General features: G+C 39.9%; 1 protein-coding gene across 3 annotated transcripts in view; it reads left to right on the forward strand.

The window, feature by feature from the left end:
- Positions 1-910: 910 nt before the first annotated feature.
- Positions 911-23470, forward strand: part of Mlf (myeloid leukemia factor) — a 42278-nt gene continuing 19718 nt past the window's right edge. For 2 of the 3 annotated variants that reach the window (XM_067771338.1, XM_067771340.1), the window contains exons 1-4: positions 912-1147; positions 15550-15767; positions 15843-16332; positions 19880-20170. In XM_067771338.1, coding sequence (XP_067627439.1) covers positions 1095-1147; positions 15550-15767; positions 15843-16332; positions 19880-20170 — 1052 coding nt within the window. In that variant the 5' untranslated portion in view covers positions 912-1094. Of the gene's footprint in view, positions 1148-15549; positions 15768-15842; positions 16333-19879; positions 20171-23470 lie in introns of all 3 variants that reach the window. The other variant, XM_067771339.1, reaches the window with a different exon arrangement.

Here is a 23470-nt window from a genome sequence, read left to right on the forward strand (position 1 = left end):
CTCCTCCATTTCCGCTCTCGCGGTCTTTCCTGTGGACATTATACCCAGAGCAGGTCTGCAATGCAGATCTTGCTGTGAGTTTAGTCTCTTGAATCGTAGCAATGCGGATGTTGTGCCGCTTCATGAAATCGACTATCTTCGTAATCTTCCCAGTTAGTCCATTAGAGTTTAACTGCAGAATTCTGAAGTGCATAAGGGGAGACGCCGCCACTCTGGGGGTAAGTGACGGGTGACTACGCCTGGGTTGTGGAAGGCCAGGACGCAATCGCTGTTGTGGCCCTGGGACTGGGCGTCATTGGGCAAGCATTGGGGTACAGCCGTATATCTTTTTGTTTCGACATAAAGAGCCAATTAAACTTCCTTAACCCTAGCGCAATAGTCATAACCATATTTTTACTTATCCATATCAAATTGGCATCAGTTATTGCTGCCTTAACCTAAAAATCGTGAAAATTTCATAAAAATAAAGAAACCGCAAAAAATTACAAACATATATCACAAAAAATAAGTATCTTAGTCAAAACGTATCTAAAACAATAAATAAAATCTACAAAAAGTTAATAAATTCTCCAACTCAAATATTTTTAGGTTATGGATATGGCGATAAACCAAAAACCAATTGGTAGGCTATGGTATGGATATGGCTTCAGCGTTATGGTATGGCACCATTTATAGATTACATAGATTTCCATAAGGTTGGTTCGGTCAGCTGTTTTATCTGGTTATGTTTTTATGGTTATAAGTCTACATTAATTGGCTCTTAATGTACTATATTATGTTATATTCTATAATTTCGGCCTTCACTGTACTGCATTGTCAATCATACAATCATATCAATCCTGCAACCTACCATACCTGCGTCCTATGCAACTCTGTGGCAGTGCACACACAATCGTTTTTCGTTAGCGCTCGGCAAAAGCACAGAAATTTGTAGAAAATTTTAACGAAGCATCAAAAAGCGTAAACGCGTTTTAGTACAAGTCTTAAAAATCTTGTGTTTTAATTGATTTTCAACATAATTGATTGCTGAAAATACCGCTATCATTGAGAATAATCAATAAGGAATCAAGTTAAAAAAAAAAAATCACATCAAAATGTCGCTATTTGGCTCATTGATGGGAGACTTCGACGATGACCTTTTTATGGGGTAAGTTTGTTGCTGTGTGCTACTGCTAATTGGCACTGGGTGCTCCGCCGACACGAAAAAAATATATATATAAGAACATGTGTACCTAAATTGCTTACAAACTGCTGGGGGTTTTCAGAAAATTATGTTTTGTGGTTGAGAATAGCATAAAAATACGATTTATGGAAATCCAAATGTTTGTAGGAAAGGTGACTTGAATGGGATGAAGCGGCTGTTAAATTTGGAAAAGGGTGTGAAAAAATTGATTAACGAAATATAGCCAATTGTTGGGTTAATCACATTGGTTTTTTTAAATTTGTGACAAATTCATGATTGTACAATAAGTTGTATGTTATGTGATATTTTTGTTTGTATAACTTGCTGTGAGACATTTTTCCATTAATTATGTAGTTGCGGTTATATACAAATATGCAGGGCCCCACATATTGAAGTACACGTAAATATATGATTTTGTATCTACGTCAACTGCGATGTCAGCTGTGACGACGCTGCAGCACTATGCATGAAATAAATCGATAATTATCTTAAGTTCCCCCTTACCGCACCACTCTTCCCTTATAGTTTATAATTCTCGATCTTCCTAAACATTTTTCTTAATTGCTTTTTAATATACCACAATGTGAATTGGTAATTCTTTACTTACGGGTACCACTGCTAAAACTCCAAACTCCTGTCCAAAAATATCGGGAGAGGTGTCAAAAGACGGAAAGGAAATTCCAAATTTTAGTTCTGACCAAAGATATTTCCAAAAAACCGAAAAATTGCCCGAAGCGCTCCGAAATCAGGGTGGGAACCATAGTGGTTTTGCGTAGAACACCTTTCGGCATTGGCGGCCTTCGGCCGCGCATATAAAAAATTACCCTTGGGTGGGTCCAACACCGGTTTGGAGACTAAATCTATATCCGCGCCAAACACTTTTACCCACAGTTTTTTCGTTCCCAAGCAGCTTGCAGCAGGACTGCTCCATATTCTTTTACTCCGGGAAGGCATCGAATCCAATCCGGGTCCGTCTCCTGACCCCGGTCCTGAGAAATGGTTTTGCTGCATCTGCCGGAAAAAAATCTTTTTAGGACGGTCATACTCTGTTCAGTGTGTCTCGTGTAAGGGATGGTTGCATCGGACAGGTTCTGGGCTTGATCCCAAAACCCGACGTCCACGTAACTTTTATAGATCTTTTGTGGCTCCTTGCTGTTCATGCCCAAGGGTGCCTAACCCTGATGATCGGTCGCGGCTGTTAGGTGGGGCGAAGCATTGCTACAACAACAACCCACAGTTTTTCTTGTGGGTACGACGAAATTATAAAATTACAACAACCACATGAAAATTTAAAATTTTGTTTGAAAATATCTCCGAAAAGAAATAAAATTTCCAATTTCCGCTTTCGGATTCGTGATCCTGGGTCCAAGCCCGTCTTTTGACACCCTAATCTAAATTTTGGAGAGCATGTAACTTATCTGGAAAGGAAAATTGCACAGAAAATAGGCTTCATGTATAGAACATGTAAACATATCAGTCAAAGTCATAAAATATTGGTATATCTTTCAATTATTGAACCACACTTTATTTATTGTCCTAGTATTCTGCTATTAAGTAATGATATGTATATTAAGAAACTTCAAATACAGCAAAACAAGGCAATGCGATTTATTTTAAAATGTCCTCCAAGAACGCCAAAAATTGTAATGCTCAATAGATTAAACTGGCTTAGTATTAAACAGTCAGTTAGTTATTTCACATTGAAATTTATACACCAACTTAGGTTAGGAACGTTACCGAATTACCTGAGTAGTAAAATACATTATAATCATGAAATCCACAATTATGGAACTAGAAATTGCAATAATATAAGACAGCCTAGAATAAGAACTGAGTTCGCCAAAAGGTCTCTTGTGAATATTTAGGGTATAAAATGTATAATGAGTTACCTTCTGATTTGAAAGACTGTGAAAATATTAGTAAGTTCAAAGAAAAATTGTTTTTATATTGTACGTGACTAAATGTGACAGGAGTATTTATGTTTAATCTCTTATTTTAACCTAAACTAGGTCTTAAAGACCGTAATAATAAATAAATAAATAAAAATAAAATAAAGTAAAGAATTACCTGTGAATTAAGCACAAGATGGTATAAAACAGATTATTGTTTTTGCGATTTTTCTCGCGAATTCTATACAACTCTGGATATAAGTACAGTGATTTAGGTTTTTGTTGTTGATGTTGTTGTAGTGAAAAGGACACTCCTTGGGGAGTGTTATCGATGTTGATGGTCCTTTGCCGGATTCAGATCCGGTACGTTCCGGTACGAAGCCCGACCATCTCGGGAACGATTTGTTATGACCACGTGCGACCCCCTGTATTTGTATTTATTAGGCAATTCATCCCAGAACAACAATTTGGCAAAAATTATTTTATAGTGTTAGTCGGTAAAAGGCATAAAATAGGAACAATTTAAACTTGAAACTTAAAGCTAATGACTATGGCTAAGAAAAGGTTACAATAAATAATCTATTTAATAAATAAACTAATGGTTGTTGTTGTTGTTGTTGTTGTTGTAGCAATGCTCGCCCCACCTAATAGCCGCGACCGATCACAAATTGTCATCAATATCCTCTAACGGGAGTCCAAGGAAACTTGCCGTTTCAACAGGGGTGGACCATAAGGAAAGGGGTGTTAGAGGCGTTGGTTCCACATTACAATTAAAGAGATGGTTGGTGTCATGTGGGGACACATTGCAAGCGGGGTATACATTTTGTATGTCGGGGTTGATTCTGGATAGGTAAGAGTTTAACCTGTTACAGTATCCAGAACGAAGTTGAGCAAGAGTGACACGCGTTTCCCTGAACCCAGCGGGTCAGGGGGTTAGAATATACCCGCGGTAGGTATGCCTGTCGTAAGAGGCGACTAAAATACCGGATTGGCCTGAAGGTTTAATGTGGCCATATAAATCGTTCCCGAGATGGTCGGGCCAGCACCTTAATGATGCTGTGTTACCGGAGCGTACCGGATCTGTAAACGGCAAAGGACCATTACATCGATCACTCCCTAAACCTTCGGGGAGCAACCGTATCGCTACAACAACAACAACAACAACAACGCGTTTCCCTGGGGAGTATGCGTTCCTCTTCCGCGAGTTCTGGATATTTTTCTTCAAGTACTGGATTCACCGGGCAATTCCCGACATAAATGTCCGACGCCTGTCTATGGAGTTCACCAAGGACCTGCTTGTGTTTTTTCGCTTCATACGGCTGGGTTCTCAGGTGCCGTATTTCCTCAAAATGCTTACGGAGATGACTCCTTAAGCCCCTAGGCGGTGCTGGTTCGTCAATCAGATCTCTGTTGGGATGCCCAGGTTTCTGGGTATTCAACAGAAACTGTTTGGTCAGCATCTCATTTCTCTCCCTGATGGGGAGTATTCTCGCCTCATTATGCAGATGGTGTTCTGGGGACATAAGAAGACAGCCCGTGGCGATTCTGAGAGCAGTATTTTGGCAGGCCTGTAGTTTCTTCCAGTGGGTAGTTTTTAGGCTTGGCGACCATATGGGTGACGCGTAGCACGTAATCGGCTGGCTAATTGCTTTGTATGTGGTCATGAGCGTTTCTTTATCTTTTCCCCAGGTACTGCCAGCAAGGGATTTGAGGATTTTATTACGGCTCTGAATTCTCGGAACAATTGCGGTTGCGTGCGCACGAAAATGTAGATCCTGATCAAACGTCACACCCAAGATTTTGGGGTGTAGGACAGTCGGTAGCGTAGTGCCATCGACGTGGGTGTTCAATATGGTCGACATTTGGGGCGTCCATGTTGTAAATAAGGTCGCGGAAGATTTAGTCGGTGACAATGCTAGGTTTCGCGAGGCGAAAAAACTGGAGAGATCAGGGAGATAGTCTTTTATTTTATTGCATAGCTCATCGATCTCTGGGCCTGTGGCCATTATTGTGCAGTCATCGGCGTAGGAAACGATTGTGACTCCTTCCGGTGGTGAAGGTAGCTTAGATATGTAGAAATTAAACAAAAGTGGGGATAGGACACCACCCTGTGGCACCCCTTGTTTAATTCTCCTTCGTTTTGATGTTTCGTTTCTGAATTGCACCGATGCCTGCCGACCACCTAGATAATTTGCGGTCCACCTTTTAAGACATGGGGGAAGGGTAGACCCTTCCAGGTCTTGCAGTAACGAGCCATGGTTGACCGTATCAAAGGCTTTTGATAGGTCTAGCGCTACGAGTACTGGTCTATGGTGGGGTATTGATTCAAACCGCAATTTATGTGGGTGCTAATGACATTTAGCGCGGAGGTAGTGCTATGGAGTTTTCTGAAGCCATGCTGATGAGGGGCTAGCTGCAAATGTGATTGGAAATAAGGGAGCAAAATGGCTTCAAGCGTCTTTGCCACTGGCGATAGGAGAGATATCGGACGATATGACTCACCTATGTTAGCCAGGCTTTAGTAGCGGGACCACCTTGGCGATTTTCCATTTCTCGGGTATGACAAAGGTGGAAAGAGACCGGTTGAAAACATGCGCTAAATATTTGAAACCCTCTTTCCCTAGATTTTTAAGCATCGGCATGGCTATGCCGTCTGGGCCCACTGCTTTGGATGGTTTAGCGCGACCAATGGCGCCCTCAACCTCTCTAGCGGTGATGGTGATTGGTGACGCGCTGAATTTGTGTTTATGTGCGTGTCTATTGGCTCTCCGTCTATCTTTGTCAACCGTAGGATGCATTATATATTGTCGGCAGAAAGCGCCGGATTTCGGGAATTCTCCCGGCGGGAATGAAATGTGCCGAGGCGGATTCAATGACCTTACGGAAGGCACGCTTCCCTTGGCGGGCATCAGTTGGGATAGGGAGGGCAGCAAAGCAATTGTCTGTAAAAGATTGATATTATTCCCACTTTCCTTTCTTGAAGTTTATGAAAGTGCGTTTTTCGGTGACGATGAAGTCGGCGGTACGCTCGAGCGAAATAAGTATAGGCAGGTGGTCGGATGCCAATGTTACCATCGGCTGCCAGTTGACGCAGTTTACGAGTTCTGCGCTCACGATTGAGGTATCTGGCGAGCTATGACAGCTTCCTACCATACGTGTGGGGGCGTCTCCGTTTATTGTGCAGATCGTCGTTTCTTCTATTTGATCCGCCAACATCTCACCCCTACTGTCCGCCCGCAAGTTTGAATGCCATAGGTCGTGATGGGCATTGAAATCGCCTAAGATAATGCGATTGTTGCCAGTGAGTAAGGCCTCGATATTAGGGCGGTATCCACTGGGGCAACAGGTGACAGGAGGGATGTAGATGGTGATGATTTCTAGATTTGCATCGCCTGACCGAACAGATAGGCCTTGACGTTGTAAGACATTTTCCCTGCGGTCGTTGCCATGATCAAATATATAATATTGCACAGAGTGGTGTATAATAAACGCGAGGCCGCCTCCATTTCCGCTGTCGCGGTCTTTCATGAGGACATTATGCCCAGAGCAGGTCTGCAATGCAGATCTTGCTGTGAGTTTAGTCTCTTGAATCGCAGCAATGCGGATGTTGTGCCGCTTCATGAAATCGACTATCTCCGTAATCTTCCCAGTTAGTCCATTACAGTTTAACTGCAGAATTCTGAAGTGCATGAGGGGTGACGCCGCCACTCTAGGGGTAAGTGACGGGTGACTACGCCTAGGTTGTGGAAGGTCAGGACGCAATTGTTGTTGTGGCCTTGGGACTGGGCGCCCTTGGGCAAGCATTGGGGTACCCGGATGATTTGGGTTTGCGACCTGGCAACATGGCGCGATGAAACCCGTCGAGGGGTTGCCATCGCGGAGACCAGAACTTCTAGGAAAGTTGCACCACCCAAGGCAGGAGCTGCATTGAGCGGATGTCGCAAACCTATATATTCTGTGCTGGCAGACGGTGCAAACGGAGGTAGGGACTAAGAGTCTGTTTCCCTGACCTGCACGATTGCTGCCATAAAAGAGGGGGAGAAGAAGACGGGGGCAGGGGCTGATGCTCAGCATTGCTACCAGCTCTACTACGAAGGTAGTAGTTATGAGTGGTATCAGCTGTTTGAGTTGTTGGCGCCGTGGGACGCGAGCAGCAGCGGGTACTTGTTGTGGCTTGCTGAGCAGCGAGGCTGGTGGAAGGTAGTGGGGGGCCGCTTAGGCGTAGACTACGGGACGCCCTTGGGCGTGAGCAGCAAGGAGCCACAAAAGATTTATAAAAGTTACGTGGACGTCGGGTTTTGGGATCAAGCCCAGAACAACCTGTCCGATGCAACCATCCCTTGCACGAGACACACTGAACAGAGTATGACCTCCTAAAAAGATTCTTTTCTGGCAAATGCAGCAAAACCATTTCTCAGGACCGGGGTCAGGAGACGGACCCGGATTGGGTTCGATACCTTCCTGGAGTAAGAGAATATGTAGCAGTCCTGCTGCAAGGAACTGCTGGGAGGGCGACAATCTGTGGGAGGGACGAAACAAATTAAAAGGGGTCACACTGAAATGACAGTCCTTGGTCGGGAAAAATCCCGAACCGCTCCGGTACATAGAACCGACTGCCTTGGGAAGCGAAAACTAATGGTAGAGTACATTTGCTTAGAAGAAATCAGTATTTTAATTGCCGATGTTATTATAGAAACTTGTTAATTCTTTATTGAAGAGCAGAGCATTGCTTATAAGCCTAAGTCTAGAAGGTAGCGAGTTTCAAAGAAGTATGGAAGTAATGAAAAACTGGCGATCAGATATTATCATACGATGTCTGAAGTGGGTAAGGAGAACAGATCTAGACGACTGGAGAAAATTTAGCCTCCGATACAGATAGACAGGTTCCTTCATATATATTAATTTATGTAGCGTAGTGAGCGTTTTAAGTTTAATAAGGTTATCGAAAGAAATGTTTAGCAACCTGTAAGCATGATGAGAGACGTGGTCAAGTCTTTTCAACCCATATACGTATCTAGCAAAATTTTTATAAACAACATTAAGTTTCCTATTACATACATAGTCACAATTAGAGTAAATCTCACAACCATAAAGGAGCGTAGGTATTAAGTACGTTTTTGCTATTAGTGGACGAATATGTAACGGAGTAAAATATTGTGTAAGCCAGAGTGTACGAAGCATCCCATACACTTTTCCCACTGTGCGGAAGATGTGATCTTTCCATGTCAACGTTTTGTTAAAAACTACACCTAGATTTTTTGCCGTGTCAACGTATTCTATAATAGTGTTGTCTAAAATTAAATTTTCCATTTTAATTTTATCTAGTGACCTTCTATGAATGACTATACATTTCGACTTCATAGGGTTTAGACATAAGCCGTTCATAGAAGCCCATGTAATAATTTGACACAAATCGTAATTTAAGTTATTAATACACGAACTGGTACGATCACTAGGACAGCACATATACAATTGCACGTCGTCAGCATAAATGTGAATATTACAATACTTGAGAACACCAGGCAGATCGTTTATATACAAAACAAATAACGGGACCAAGGATTGAGCCTTGTGGGACGCCTCTTAAAACACTGACGAAGTCAGACTTTCTAATACCAACACTTACTGCCTGAGTTCGTTCGGCCAAATACGATCTGATTGGGGCTGTTGCACAGTTGGAGAAATTAAATAGGTTGTCCAGCTTGTTGCAGAGAACGGTGTAGTTGACCGAGTCAAACGCTTTTGAATGGCCGAGAAAAGTTAGGAAAGCAGTACAATTTTTGTCAACTTGTTCTCGAATATCCTGGGACGTACTATTATTGCCGTTTATTTTTATTTATTTATTTAATCTTTTATTTATTTAATCTGTAATTCAATCCGAATGGAAATGCGATTGGAATGCCGTCAAATTACGTATAATTTTTTGGAAAACTACAAAAATTTCTTTCAAACAAGGAATAAAACCGAATACGTAACCAAAAACCGGTATCTTAGTACGTAAAACGTCGAAACTGTTTAAGGCATTGAGCCAGTTCCAAACTGTTTTGCCAAAAATTCAAGCTATTGGAAACACGAAACTCTTTTAACTTGTAGATAATTAGAATTACAATATTATTTAATTGATATGGTATTAATTTACAATAGGGGTTTTTGTATTAACGATAAAGACCCCGAAGATTTTGGGGATTGTTATCGATGTTGATTGGCCGGATATAGATCCGGTACGTTCCGGTAATAAAGGCACGATTAAGCTACTAGCCCGACCACCACGGAAAATAGATATGACCACATTAAACCTTCTAGGCCATACCGGGACTGGGGTTGTGAGCAAGGAACTGTGAGGAGCTTAATTAGTTTCTTGTTTTCTTTATATGTGCTTACATGCATTCATTGTTTAATAAGTATATTGTCTCAAACTTAACTTTGTATTTCTATTCCTTAATCGAAACCGGAACGAACCCGAAATAAATATTGAAGAACGAAACCAGAACCGAAACCGGAGCGTAATTTAAATAATAATTCATACTTTGCTTTGAAAAAATGATTCAATTACTTGTGATTTAATTATTCTTACAAAACGAGTTACGTTGGGTAGTAATGAAATAATATAAGATGCAACAACAGAATGAAAGCTAGGGATTCAAGGGGTTGTGTAGCGCAATATATAGCTTCTCACACCCAATTGTCAACCTCACCTTCGAGCGGCGAATCCCGTTTCACTAACAGACGAGGCTCTGGCGACCCCAACCTCCTCATGGAACTTGGGGGTGGGGACGGAGGGATGGCCTGAAGGTTTAATGTGGCCATATAAATCGTTCCCGAGATGGTCGGGCCAGCACCTTAATGGTGCTGTGTTACCGGAGCGTATCGGATCTGTATCCGACAAAGGACCATCACATCGATAACACTCCCCAAAGCCTTCGGGGAGTAACTAATCGCTACAACAACAACAACAACAGAATGAAAGTACCCGATTGATATAAGCGGTTTGAGGTGAACGCTTTTTTAAATAACAATCAACCAGATGTGCAGCGTTTCAAAGCATAAAATCCGTGCCATCCTTAATGCTCTAAAGAGCTTGAAAAGTTCCAGCTAAAAATCTAATTTTTAAATATTTTTCAGCATTAAGAAAATACCGGTTTATTTGCAAGCACGAGACATTTTAGGTAACACCTAGCGCGGAAGGACGAACTTGAACCCTCTCTGGTGGGCATAACCAATTATAAGAGATTTGTTGGAATTTTTTTTACTTTAGTGATCATCGGCATTGGGTTTTTAATTATAGTGTGATTTGACGTGGCCGATTCCAAGTTCAGTGGGGATGAATTTGTAAGTTTATATAGCGGGCCGCTTGATCCCTGACAGGCGCCCGCTCGCAGCCGTACTTTGTGGTGGGCTGACGCTGACGATGAAAATCCTCCAGCTAACCCTTAAACCTAGTATGTCAGTGGCTACCCAGAGGATACATGCCCACACGCAATCGGAAGTAGATAATTCAAAAGTAAAGTCCTCTCGGCACACCAAAATTATGCTTTAAAAATCACTTATCGTACCCTTCCTGCTATACTGCTATATGGTGCAGAACCATGGACCATGACAACATCAGATGATGTGGCTCTGGGAGTGTTAGAGAGAAAAGCTCTTCGAAGATTTACGAACCTCTATGCGTTAGCGACGGCGAGTGCCGAAGACGACTTAATGATGAGCGTTTTGCAGTTATCAACATAGACCAGCGAATTAAAACGCACCGGCTATGCTGACTAAGAAAGCTGCTAAGAAAGTACTTTTATCGGAACCCGCCTATGGTAGCAGAGGAAAAGAGCGGTCCGCAATGCGCTAGAAGAACCAGTTGGAAAACATTTAAATTCCCTTGGTGAGCCATTTGACCAGTTAGCAGGTTATAGAAGCGATTGTCGCGCCTTTTTGTTCGGCCATTGCCATTTAAACGGTTAACCGCCAATTAAATAAGTTCATCATCATTTTTTTAGCCTTGGGAGGACGATTTTGCTCCAGCGCCCAGCGAGTGCTGGTTACTGATAAACATTGTCACGCTGCTTAATAGCACCGCTGGATATTTGTATTTTACGGTAATATTATTACTAAACTACCAATCAATCAATAACGGAACGTATAGCATTTTTTGTCTGTGTGCAGAACATAATTATTTTCTTACCAAAGTTACTGGAGGTGGTGATAAGACGTGATTTCGAGCAGCTGAAGTATATTTGACACACAACAAGTAGGGCTGCGATGTGTGGAAGGTTGGAAAGGACGTGATTCCAAAACATCCACCCATAGTTACTGGAGCTAGTGGTAAGAGTGGGAGGTTGGAAAGGACGTGATTCCAAGCCACCCACCCAAATCATTTCGTATTTAAGGTAGTCAGCAGATATTTTTTTGTTACGTAGAGTGAGTCACACGTATCAATAGGGGAACTCATGTAACCTTGTTAATGCCTTATAAAGTGTGTAAATGTATACATTTATCTAGTGCGTAAACGAGCTGTCAAATTTTGTATGAAAAATCATTTGCACTACTTGTATAAATTTACGCGCACAATTCATTGTCTAAACGCGGTAAACTCAAAGGAATGCAACCTTGCGGACATTATAGCAGGCATTTTCATCAGAAATCTCCATCATCAGCAAGTCATTTACAAGTATATCTTAGTAAAGACGTTTTAGTTTTGATTTTTCACTTAATCTTGGCATTTTTTAATTTGTATAACAATCAAAAAAATTTTTTTTGGCAATAATACAGCTGATAAACAATTAAGTTTATCAAGAATATTACTAGGTGCGTTCATATAACAGCGTGTGTAAATGGATATAATTTTACACCTTATAAGTTTCATGAGCCCCCTAATGTTTTTGCAGTGCTTATTGAAGTCAGTACACAGACAACGAAGAGGTTCGTGTATTTCAAAATTCGATCTGCATGTGTTTATATGAAGCGGTTGAAAATGTCTAGATGGTCGAAAGGGAACATTAAATAAAATTTCCCCGAGCAGAAAAGGGCTATTTACCATCGCTCTAATAAGTTTTACTACAAATAACACACCTACCATCTCCCTACGACTCCGTAACGTAGGGAGCTGAATAAGTTTTAAACAGCTGGAGTAGTGAGGTTGCACGCTTCATGACTCAGTCTCTTTATTATTAAAAGGTTAAAGACTTTTTAGACGAGTTGATTTTCTGTAAAATTTTCGACCATGAACTACGAAAAATCTACTAAAGAACGCTCTCCTTTTTTATTGTATTTAACCAGGATACTCGACTTTTTAAGTAAATTTAACAGTTGTGAGCTAATATAAAACATTATCGATTTATAGGATTGATAAGAGCAAGTCACAGCTTCCGCTTCCAATTGTCAACCTCACGCAAGGGGAATCCTGTTATAAATATGTATAAGAGTCTCGTACACACATTTAGCAGCTGAGGCTCTGGCGAACCCAATTCCTCATGGAACAAGGGGTGGGGGATAGTAACTTAATTGTGCTTGTTACGGAACGTACCGGATCTATAAGGGCAAAGGACCATAAACATCAATAAAACTCCCTAAAGGCTTCGCTACAACAATATTACCGATTTCTTTAGAAACTAAAGGCAGACAATTGAAAAAAGAACTAGAATTTTTGGATAATCAATAGCAGCAGCCTTTTAAAAAACCTTCAAAAATAAATAACTCACTTCGTTTTGTAACGTCGTCGCGTCAAGTTCGTTTTCCCCACAACTCAACCGTGTGCTATAAAAGGACGGTATTCATGCTGTAGAGAACAAAATGGCGGATCGTGCGGGAATCGAAATGACAAAAAATTAAATTTAAATTATTTAAAAACTAATAAAATTATCTTAATTGGAATAAACCATGAAATCAGAATATATCTAAATATATATAATTACCTCAATTACGCAGAAACCTACGCACATGGTTCTGGCCTTAGTGCATTATACAGAGGGCGTTCGAAACAGGGGAAACAGTGCTTTGCGCTTTCCTTGATATCGAGGGTGCCTTTGACAACACATCTCACGAAAGCGTAAACATAGCACTGCAGAGAAGAGGAGTTCAGTTGCCTATCCAGAGATGGATTGACAATCTACTCCGTACAAGAATCGCTGAAGCTCAAGTAGGCAGCAGCGCAGTTAAGGTTATTACCAGAGGGTGCCCCCAGGGAGGTGTCCTGTCACCCCTTTTGTGGAGCCTAGTAGTGGATGAACTCCTGCAAAAGCTATCAGACAGTGGCATAATGCCAAGGATATGCTGACGACATCGTCATAATTGCAAGGGGTAAATTCGAGAGTACGCACTGTGACATAATACAAAGAACATTGAACATTACAAGGGAATGGTGCGCCAATGTGGGTCTTAACATCAACCCATCTAAGACAACCATCATCCCCTTCACCAGAAGAAGGGTCCTACCAGCCCTGAGAGCAATAACAATAGATGGCGTGGAACTAGAATATGGAACCGCAGTGAAATACTTGGGGATCATGTTTGACACCAAGCTCTTATGGAAACAACACTTCGACTCCACGAAGACTAGGGCCACGAGGTCCATCATGGTATGCAAACGTCTAGCAGGCAAATCATGGGGCTGTAGCCCACACGTGCTAAGATGGATGTATACCATGATAGTAAAACCTATGATAACATATGCTCAATAGCCTGGGCATAAAGAACAACTCGGGCGACGACGACGCAAGCACTGTCAAAACTTCAGCGACTGGCATGTTTGTGCAACACGGGAGCTATGCGCACATGCCCCACAACAGCGCTGGAAGCTATCCTCGATCTAACCCCGCTGCAGTTATCGATAGAGCAGTCAGCCAAGCGAGCCCTCCTTAATATCGTCAAGGAGGGCTCGGCCAAAGGTAAAGTCATATCGTCTCGGAACATGGAGGAATTGAGAGAGAAGATCCCAATCTCTCAACTCCCGAGGGATGATATCCTCAGGCAGATAGTATATGATAAAAGATATAAAGTAGAACTGGGAGACAAGGGTACGTGGGAAGAAAACAGAATTGAGAGCATTCAGCAGCAAAACAGTATAGTATGGTATACCGATGGCTCGAAGACCCCAGAGGGGATTGGATCTGGAATCGTTGGACCCAGAGCCAAGATATCAATACCCCTGGGAGCATACCCCAGCATTTTTCAAGCGGAGGTATTCGCCATAAGCCAGTGCGCGGACCTGAACCTTCAGCGAAAATACCCCAATGAGAAAATTGCCATACTCAGTGACAGTCAGGCCGCCCTCAAGGCCATCTCGGCATTTGAAATAAAATAAGCACTAGTCCTTGAGTGCGTGGAAAGGCTGAATCAACTAGGATCACACAATGAACTACTGTTGGCTTGGGTTCCTGGCCACAGGGGAGTCGAGGGAAACGAGCAGGCGGACAGCCTGGCCAGAGAGGCAGCAGCGATACGACCTATTGGTCCTGAGCCGTTCCTGCCAGTAGGCCCGCAGGAAATTAGGGGGCATCTATTAGCAGAAGAAAAGGAAAAGAAGGAAAAACACTGGCGTAATATGCCAGGCCTGAGACAATCTAAGCTACTGTTAGGGGGTTACTGCACAACTCGATACAGGGCATTTATAGGCCTCTCGAAAAATAACCTAAGAATTCTAACAGCTATTATTACAGGACACTGTAGACTGAACAGCCACATGCAAAAGCTGGGTATAATATCGAACAACACATGCCGATTTTGTGATCGATCAGCGGAGACGGCGGACCATATCCTCTTGGAGTGTGATGCAATCTCAAGACGTAGAGCTAAGTTTATGGGCTCACCATGGCCGGAGCATTCTCACATCAAATCCCTCAAGCCAGGTGGACTGCTAGGGTTCATCAGAGATGTCGGCTTGGATGAGGTGTTGTGAAGCAGTTGAGGGCACAATAGACCAATGGTCGCAGTGCGATCCTCAATTAATTATCTATCTGTCTATCTAGTGCATTATTTGGGTGTTGGTGGAGCAATTTGGAAAAAGATGGCAAACCATAGATTGAAATAATATATGTACATACGATGTAATGAATACTTTTGGAATATAACCTGGTATATGTCGATCTCAGAATCCCCACCATTGAAATCAAGTGTCAAAAAAAAAAAAAAAAATAAATAAATAAATAAATAACTCGAAAACTTCTCTTTAATGCTTTTTCATTCTTTACACGTAGTAAACTGGTCTGGTTCATTCAAAAGTCAGACCTCTCAATTATCTGACTTAATTTTTTTTGTTTTGGGCGATTTGTTTAATATAATCCACATATATTTTTTCGGAAGTAAAATAAATTGTTTGTGAAAATGCCTGCTGGCGCACGACGACGGTCACATTCGTAAGAACCACTCAACTGCGTTGCTTTTTTTATATTTCATATAAAACTGTATAATATATGCCCTCATGTAACTCTGTCTCAATAATTATAGGTATACTACGTATTTATCTAATTGAATTATCTATATAAATTTCAGCAATCACATGAATGCAATGAATCAGCAAATGCGTTCAATGAATCGTTTGATGAATTCTTTCATGCCTGATCCATTCAATATGCTAGCTGCTCCGTTTGATTCAGGCTTCCAACAAAATGCGCTTGTGGAACGTGGTAATCCACATGGCGGTAATCCAATGGGTGGTCTTTTCGGTTTTCCTGCAATGCCAAATATAAATAGATTACTCAGCGCAGGTAGTAAGTTGATACTTCTCATATAAATGTATTTAACAAAAACTTAAATAAATCACAATATATTTGTATTGTTCACAGACATCGGCTCCCCCAATGGTGCATCGTATTGTTCTAGCTCTGTCATTACCATGTCACCTGGGCCAGATGGTCGTCCACAAATATATCAGGCTACAACTAGCACAAAAACTGGTCCCGGCGGCATACGTGAGACGCGTAAAACTGTAGAAGATTCGAGGCGTGGTATGAAGAAAATGGCTATTGGACATCATATTGGCGAACGTGGGCATATTATTGAAAAAGAACAAGACTTACGTTCAGGACAATTGGAAGAGCGTCAAGAATTTATAAATTTGGATGAAGAAGAAGCTGAGGATTTCGACCGTGAATTCACAAATCGCGCTCGTATGTCTTCTGTACGCGGTACGCGTCCACAGGAGATGATCACAATTGAATCGGCCGATGATGATGATGACGTACGTCCACGTCATTATAGCAGGCATCATGGTAGTGGTGGACACCATCGCAGAGCATTACCAGCATTGACTGCGCCACCACAAGAACAAGCTAGGTAAGTTTTTGTATGGAACAATTTTTTGTACTAATTTATTTGTTTTAAAATTAAAAGTATAATTGGTGTATGTACGTTGTAGGAATAAGTGTAAACATTGTCAAAGGGGAAGAAGAGCTAAATGGTTTGTGTGAGCGTGTGTTAGTAAAGTTTTACTTATTAATAAACATTTATTTTGAATGTTTTTGTGACGCGAGAAAGTTTTGTATGGTTTACGTATTGTATAAAATTAGGCGCGTGCGGTGTTTTTTTTAGAGTTGTCCTTAACTCTAAATGATAATACATTTAAATTCCTTGTGGTTATTCCTTTTTTGTAGTCTCGTCCTCTTGTTTTAAAAATGCGTTATTAATTTTACTAACAACCGTAACGATATTCACTCGTTTTTATCGAAGTTAATTTTCTGTGTATTTTTTTGCTTTTGTCTTTTTTGTCTTCGCTATTTGCCTTTTACATTTTATTTAAAATCCCTCTATGCATTTAAACATACTTGTGTTGCAATATTTTTTGCTTTTGTACAACAAAAAGAAAATCATTTGCAAATTGCTTTACTCAAAGAAAAATTTGTTACTTTGTATCTACTTGCAGATATGATAAAATATAAGAAACAAATAAATAGAGACAATGAATAAAATTGCTTGAGGATTGAATTTAACTTCGACTACTAAAATACAACTGCTATTACATACTTAAAATGTATATATATATATATATTTATAATATGTATTACTTTTATAACCACTACTGCTATCATTACCCAACACTCCAAACTGGATACCAAACAACCTAAAAATCGAATTTCCTATTAACTACAAGCAATAATCTATTCAAAAACGAAGTTTGTCCAAAAAAATCTATCTACATATTGTAATAAAAACTAAAAAATACAATAATAGTTGCCAGAAATATTTATGCATATTCTATATACACAGACATACTAAAATACTAATAATTGCAAATAAAGCGTTAAAAAGGCAGTTATCTCTTTAGAGCAACTGATGGACTACGACTTTTTAAAATTTCACACCATCTTTCTAGTCAACTTCACAAACTAATTAATAACAGTAAAAGCTTCACCTATTAAAATAAATGCGTCCCGAAAAGCCAAATTTTCATCCTGAAAGCGAGTATATGAGGTAGGCCATTTTGTAAATTAAACAGCTTCAAATTTTGTTAATAACTTTTTTTTTAATTCTGATTATTTGTGACTATCGTTTTGTAGTTCGAAATTCTTTGATAAATCATTTGCACTTTACATTATCCTTCAATGAATCTAAATTTTTCTATGTTTGAACTTTAATAATTCTTAATTTATTATGAATACTCATCGCTTTCATCTTACGTACTCCTTTTTCGACAGTCGCATAGAAATTCAATTGGAAAACATCTTATTACTCAGTCTCCACTTTCAGGCGTTATAATTTGTAACTCAGCTGAGCAGAGCTCACAGTATATTAATTTTGTTCGCATAACGGTAATCCGTAACGGCATAAACTAATCGAAATAGACTTTTATATATCAAAATGATCTGGGCGAAAAAATAAATTTATATAGCCATGTCCGTCCGTCTGTCCGTTAACACGATAACTTGAGTAAATTTTGAGCTCTTGTTGAAATTTGGTATGTAGGTTCCTGGGCACTCATCTCAGATCGCTATTTGAAATGAACGAAATCGGACTATAACCACGCCCACTTTTTCGATGTCGAAAATTTCGAAAAACCGAAAAAGTGCGACAATTCATTACCAAATACGGCTAAAGCGATGAAACTTGGTAGGTCGGTTTACCTTATGACGCAGAATAGAAAATTAGTAAAATTTTTGTCAATGGACGTGGTACCACCCACTTTTAAAAGAAGGTAATTTAAAAGTTTTGCAAGCTGTAATTTGGCAGTCGTTAAAGATATCATGATGAAATTTGGCAGGAACGTTACTCCTATTACTATATGAATGCTTAATAAAAATTAGCAAAATCGGAGAACGACCACGCCCACTTAAAAAAAATATTTTTAAGTAAAATTTTAACAAAAAATTGAACATCTTTACAGTATATAAGTAAATTATGTCAACATTCAACTCCAGTAATGATATGGTGCAACAACCTTTTTCATTTAATTTGTATAGAATAGCTTTAATGCCATAAGTCGACCAATCCTTGTGAAATTTGGTAGGGGCTTAGATTCTATGACGATAACTGTTTTCTGTGAAAATGGGCGAAATCGGTTCAAGCTACGCCCAGTTTTTATACACAGTCGACCGTCTGTCCTTCCGCTCGGCCATTAACACGATAACTTGACAAAAATCGATATATCCGTACTAAACTTAGTTCATGTACTTATCTGAACTAACTTTATCTTGGTATTAAAAATAGCCGAAATCCGACTATGACCACGCCACGCCCACTTTTTCGATATCGAAAATTTCGAAAAATGAAAAAATGCCATAATTCTATACCAAATACGAAAAAAGGGATGAAACATGGTGATTGGATTGGTTTTTTGAAGCAAAATATAACTTTAGAAAAAACTTCGTAAAATGGGTGTGAGACCTACCATACTAAGTAGAAGAAAATGAAAAGTTCTGCAGGACGAAATCAAAAGCCCTTGGACTCATGACAGGAATACTGTTCGTGATATTATATATATAAATAAATTAGCGGTACCCGACAGATGATGTTCTGGGTCACCCTGGTCCACATTTTGGTCGATATCTCGAAAACGCCTTCACATATACAACTAAGGCCCACTCCCTTTTAAAACCCTCATTAATACCTTTCATTTGATACCCATGTCATACAAACAAATTGCAGGGTTACCCTAGGTTAATTTTCCTACATGGTGATTTTCCCTTATTTTGTCTCCAAAGCTCTCAGCTGAGTATTTAATGTTCGGTTACACCCGAACTTAGCCTTCCTTACTTGTTGTAGTAAACAAATTTTTTGCAAGTACATAAATAGTACCGTGCTCCGTTGTAAATTTCTACTGCTATATCTGAGTTTAATACTGCCAACTCAATTTAAAAATCACGTTTTTGAACATGAAATACGCATTACTTTTAAACCTTTCACTGATTTGTCCAAAAATAAGTTGAACACACTGCCAGTTACAATAGCTCAGTGTCCCAAATCCTACCACGTATTCTTTTCAGCTCTGTTATACACATTTGGGACTATTTAGGTATCAAACTAAAATTGATGTATTATTTTTGGCGCAGCATATTTATTCCATAACGTAACGACATATTTACAAATATGTATTCCAATACCTTAATATTTTAACATATTAAAATAAGCGTAATAAATTGAGTAACCAAAGACAGTTACGGATTTTTAATTTATTCTACATTATTTGACCATATTGCGTTCATCTGCTTAATATTTCATTCGCTTCAAGAACTAGTTAAAATTTTTGCAAGACTCTTCGCAATAAAAAAATATAGATATCAAAATCATCACTCTTCACCAACAAAAAAAAAAAAAAAATATGTAAAGCGCTTAAAAAATGTTTTTACAATAAATTTTCTTCGACTTTCGCACTTCGTTTTAAATACAGCTCTACGTTGTACAATAATTCATCGTCAGTTGATTCGTTTAATGCCAATTTCTACACTGAGAATATACAGTCACGTAGCGAATACAACCACAACAACAGTCATAATAGAAATAACAACAATAAAAATAACCACTTTTCATCGAATTCAATGCGTCGTTCCCCAGCCGCTACTGCACGATATCACCCTTATCATCGCGGCATTAAGGCTCGTCGTCCATTGCGCACGCCACCATCATCGCCGTTAACCACAATACCAACTAGTCACAGTTACAACACGGAAACTACGACAAGGTTTGTGTCACTATAAGTTAAATTAAAAAACCCACCAAGTTAAATAAAACAAGGATGGAACTGTCTTCGGCTGTGCCGAAGACTTCATACCTTTCATGAATGGGGCTGAACAATAATCTTATCCCATTCGTAATTCCAAATAATGCGCTGTATAAGATAAGAAATATATAGTGAACAGATGTACATACCTAAACGATTTTAAGATAAATATAAAAAAATGGCAGAAAACCCCCTTATCTGAACGATCGGTTTTATGGGATAGGTATATACTATATACATATACCTCCGATCAAAGTTTTTTTTTTCAGGAAATCTTTTATGATATATTAGAATAAATATCACCCAGTTTAACGTTTTTATATTGGAAATTAAGGGAGAAATGGCTAAAAATCTTTCTATCTGAACGATCGGTTGTATGGGATATATATTATATATAGCTCCTATCGAAATGATTTTTTCATGAAATCTTCTATGATATATTAGAATAAATATCACCAAGTTTAACGTTTTTATATTGGAAATTAAGGGAGAAATTGCCAAAAATCTTTCTATCTGAACGATCGGTTGTATGGGATATATACTATATATAGCTCCGATCAAAGTGATTTTTTCAGAAAATCTTTCACGTTTATACTTTCTAAATTAAGGAAGAAATGGACAAAAATCTTTCTATCTTGACGATCGGTTGTATGGCGTATAACTATATATAGCTCCGATCAAAGTGATTTTTTCAGGATATCTTCCATGATATATTAGAATGTATATCACCGAGTTTCACGTTTATACTTTCTAATTTGCGGCAGGAATGACCAAAATCGTCTTATCTGAACGATTGGTTGTATGGTATATATATGTTATAGTGGTCCGATCCTACCGGATCCGACAAATGTCTAATATAATACAAAAATACATTCTTGTGCCAAATTTCATTGCGATATCTCAAAATATGAGGGACTAGTTTGCGTTCAAACATACAGACGGACGGACGGACAGACGGACATGGCTATATCAACTCAGTTCGTTGCCCTGATCAGTTCGGTATACTTAATGGTGAGTCTATCTTCTACGGACCAAAGTTACGAAAATGGAAAAGAAGAACCAGCACTTGTTTAACTTACTTCATATTCTCGTATTCTATCGACAATGAATTTGCCAAGCATACAACGCCAATATCCAACAAGTAAGGAAGGCTAAGTTCGGGTGTAACCGAACATTACATACTCAGTTGAGAGCTATGGAGACAAAATAAGGAAAATCACTATGTAGGAAAATGAACCTAGGGTAACCCTGGAATGTGGTTGTATGACATGTGTATCAAATGGAAGGTATTAAAGAGTATTTTAAGAGAGAGTAGGCCATAGTTCTATGGATGGACGCAATTTAGGGATATCGTCATAAAGGTGGACCAGGGCTGACTCTAGAATGTGTTTGTACGATATGGGTATCAAATGAAAGGTGATAATGAGTATTTTAAAAGGGAATGGGCTTTAGTTCTATAGGTGAACGCCTTTTCGAGAAATCCCCATAAAGGTGGACCAGGGGTGACTCTAGAATATGTTTGTACGATATGGGTATCAAATGAAAGCTGTTAATGAGTATTTTGAAAAGGAGTGATCCTTAGTTCCCTAGGTGGACGCCGTTTCGAGATATCGCCATAAAGGTGGACCAGGGGTGTCTCTAGTTGTACGATATGGGAATCAAATGAAAGGTGTTACTGAGCGTTTTAAGAGGGAGTGGGCATTAGGTCTATAGGTGGACGCCTTTTCGAAATGTCGCCATTAGGGTGGGCCAGGGGTGACTCTAGAATGTTTGTACGATATGGGTATCAAAGGAAAGGTGTTACTGAGCATTTTAAGAGGGAGTGGACATTAGGTCTATAGGTGGACGCCTTTTCGAGATATCGCCATTAGGGTGGGCCAGGGGTGACTCTGGAATTTGTTTGTACGATATGGGTATCAAATGAAAGGTGGTAATAAGTATTTTAAAAGGGAGCAATCCTTAGTTCTATAGGTGGACGCCTTTTCGAGATATCGCCATAAAGGTGGACCAAGGGTGACTCTAGAATGTTTGTACGATATGGGTATCAAACGAAAGGTGTTACTGAGCATTTTAAGAGGGAGTGGGCACTAGGTCTATAGGTGGACGCCTTTTCGAGATATCGCCATTAGGGTGGGCCAGGGGTGACTCTAGAATGTTTGTACGATATGGGTATCAAACGAAAGGTGTTACTGAGCATTTTAAGAGAAAGTGGGCATTAGGTCTATAGGTGGGCGCCTTTTCGAGATATCGCCATTAGGGTGGGCCAGGGTGACTCTAGAATGTGTTTGTACGATATGGGTATCAAATGAAAGGTGGTAATGAGTATTTTAAAAGGGAGTAATCCTCAGTTCTATAGGTGGACGCCTTTTCGAGATATCGCCATAAAGGTTGACCAAGGGTGACTCTAGAATGTTTGTACGATATGGGTATCAAACGAAAGGTGTTACTGAGAATTTTAAGAGGGAGTGGGCATTAGGTCTATAGGTGGACGCCTTTCGAGATATCGCCATTAGGGCGGGCCAGGGGTGACTCTAGAATGTTTGTACGATATGGGTATCAAACGAAAGGTGTTACTGAGCATTTTAAGAGGGAGTGGGCATTAGGTCTATAGGTGGACGCCTTTTCGAGATATCGCCATTAGGGTGGGCCAGGGGTGACTCTAGAATGTTTGTACGATATGGGTATCAAAGGAAAGGTGTTACTGAGCATTTTAAGAGGGAGTGGACATTAGGTCTATAGGTGGACGCCTTTTCGAGATATCGCCATTAGGGTGGGCCAGGGTTGACTCTAGAATGTTTTTACGATATGGGTATCAAACGAAAGGTGTTACTGAGCATTTTAAGAGGGAGTGGGCATTAGGTCTATAGGTACACGCCTTTTCGAGATATCGCCATTAGGGTGGGCCAGGGTTGACTCTAGAATGTGTTTGTACGATATGGATAACAAATTAAAGGTATTAATGAGGGTTTTAAAAGCGAGTGGCCCTTAGATGTATATGTGAAGGCGTTCTCGCGATATCGACCAAATGTGGATCAGGTGATCCAGAAAATCATCTGCCGGGTACTGCTAATTTATTTATATATTCAATAACACTAACAGTATTCCTGCCAAGACTCCAAGGGCTGTTGATTTCGCCTTGTAGAACTTTTTCATTTTCTTCTACTTAATATGGTAGGTGTCACACCCATTTTACAAAGCTTTTTCCAAAGTTATATTTTGCGTCAATAAACCAATCCAGTTACCATGTTTCATCCCTTTTTT

The sequence above is a fragment of the Eurosta solidaginis genome, chromosome 3 (genome assembly GCF_040869045.1).
Source record: "Eurosta solidaginis isolate ZX-2024a chromosome 3, ASM4086904v1, whole genome shotgun sequence".
Taxonomy (NCBI): domain Eukaryota; kingdom Metazoa; phylum Arthropoda; class Insecta; order Diptera; family Tephritidae; genus Eurosta; species Eurosta solidaginis.